This window comes from Leucopleurus acutus (assembly GCF_964270905.1).
Source record: "Leucopleurus acutus genome assembly, chromosome: X".
Taxonomy (NCBI): Eukaryota; Metazoa; Chordata; class Mammalia; order Artiodactyla; family Delphinidae; genus Leucopleurus; species Leucopleurus acutus.
This window is the reverse complement of record NC_139148.1, coordinates 45,276,313-45,277,928: the sequence shown is the minus strand read 5'-3', so window position 1 is coordinate 45,277,928 and position 1,616 is coordinate 45,276,313. Positions and strand designations below refer to the sequence as shown.

At 38.1% G+C, this 1,616-nt stretch overlaps 1 protein-coding gene across 1 annotated transcript; it reads right to left on the bottom strand.

Moving 5' to 3' along the window:
* Positions 1-483: 483 nt before the first annotated feature.
* LOC309977919 (non-histone chromosomal protein HMG-17-like) lies at positions 484-756 on the bottom strand (the record flags this gene model as incomplete). The annotated part of the gene is made up of 1 exon (XM_082864291.1): positions 484-756. One exon carries the CDS (start codon positions 754-756, stop codon positions 484-486), a length of 273 nt encoding a protein of 90 aa, XP_082720417.1.
* Positions 757-1,616: the final 860 nt, after the last annotated feature.

The window sequence follows — 1,616 nt, the reverse complement described above, 5'->3', positions numbered from 1 at the left end:
TTTGAGGGATGCTATCTCAATGGTGACACTGGAAAGTCCAGATTGCCTGACATACTAGTAACCAATTTTGGGGGGTCAGGTTCCAACAGGTCTCTGGGTTTAAGGGAGTTAAGTCTATGCTGAGGGTGGAGAGGGAGAAGAGCACCTAAAAACTTATTTTAGTTGTTCCATACCACAAGGAGTTTGTGCCAACATGGCTAATGTGTGTCAACATCAAGGAATCCCTCCTTCCTGGGAACCAAGAGGAAGTGTTTCAAAACTGGACAGGAAAGGTGTTTTTTCCCCCACATCAATCCAGCTTCAGAAATATTCTATTAGTGACATGTGCCCTTCCCCAAAAAACAACAATTAAATGTTCTGTGTGCTAAAAACATAGCTTTAAAAAAAGTAAAACAAAATTCTGAATTTTTATAAAACTTGATAAAAAATAGTATTTCAAACTACTGTCAACAGAAGTACACAATTATCAAAAATGCACACACTTCACTTGGCATCTCCAGCACCTTCAGCTTTCTGTACCTGGTCTGTTATGACATTTCTACTTTTTGCAGGGTTATTCCCATCCTTGTCAGCATCAACTTTCCCCTTTTTCCCTTTGGGTACCTTCTCTCCCTTCTTTGCAGGGGCCTTTTTAAGCTTGGGCTCTGGCTTTGGAGGAGCAGGTTTAGCAGATAACCTTGCAGATCTTCTCTGTGGTTTGTCCTTCACCTTGGCTTTATCTCCTTTAGCATCCCCTTCAGCATTTCTCTTGGGCATGGTCGCAACGACAGTGAGATGTAGGCAATGAACACAGGAATACAGTGGTGCATGGGCTTTGGTCGGTCCAGGGATCGCTCTTGTCTCTTTTTTGCACTGCTCCTGGCTAGATTTTCTTTCTTTTTCTTGCCTAACTGCTGTGGCTAAGACATCTAATAATATGCTGAATAAAAGTGGTAAGAGTGGGCATCCTTGTCTTGCACCTGACCTTAGAGGGAAAGCTTTCCTTTTCACCAATGGGTATGATATTAACTGTGGGTTTATAATATATGGTCTTTGTTATATTGAGGTATGTTCCCTCTATACTCACTTTGTGGAGAGTTTTTATCATGAATGGATGTTGAATTTTGTCAAAAGCTTTTTCTGCATCTATTAAGATATTCATGTGAGTTTTATCTTTTGTTTTGTTAATGTGGTGTATTACACTGATCTACTGATGTTAAACCATTTTGACATCCCTGAAATAAATCTCACTTGATCATGGTATATGATCCTTTTAATGTATTGTTGAATTCATTTTGCTAATATTTTGTTGAGGTTTTTTGCTTCTGTGTTCATCTGGGATATTGGCGTATAATTTTCTTTCTTAATAGTGTCTTTGTCTGATTTGGTATCAGGGTAATGCTGACCTAATAAAATGAGTTTGGAAGTGTTTCTTCCTCTTCAATTTTTTGGAATAATCTGAGAAGGATGGGTGTTAACTCTTCTTTAAATATTTTGTAGAATTCACCTGTAAGCCATCTGGGTTTTTTTGGAGCTTTTGGGGTTTTTTGAAGTTTTTTGATTACTGATTCAATTTCCTTGCTAGTAATTGTGCTTTTCAGATTTTCTCTTTCTTCACGATTCATTCTTAGAAGATA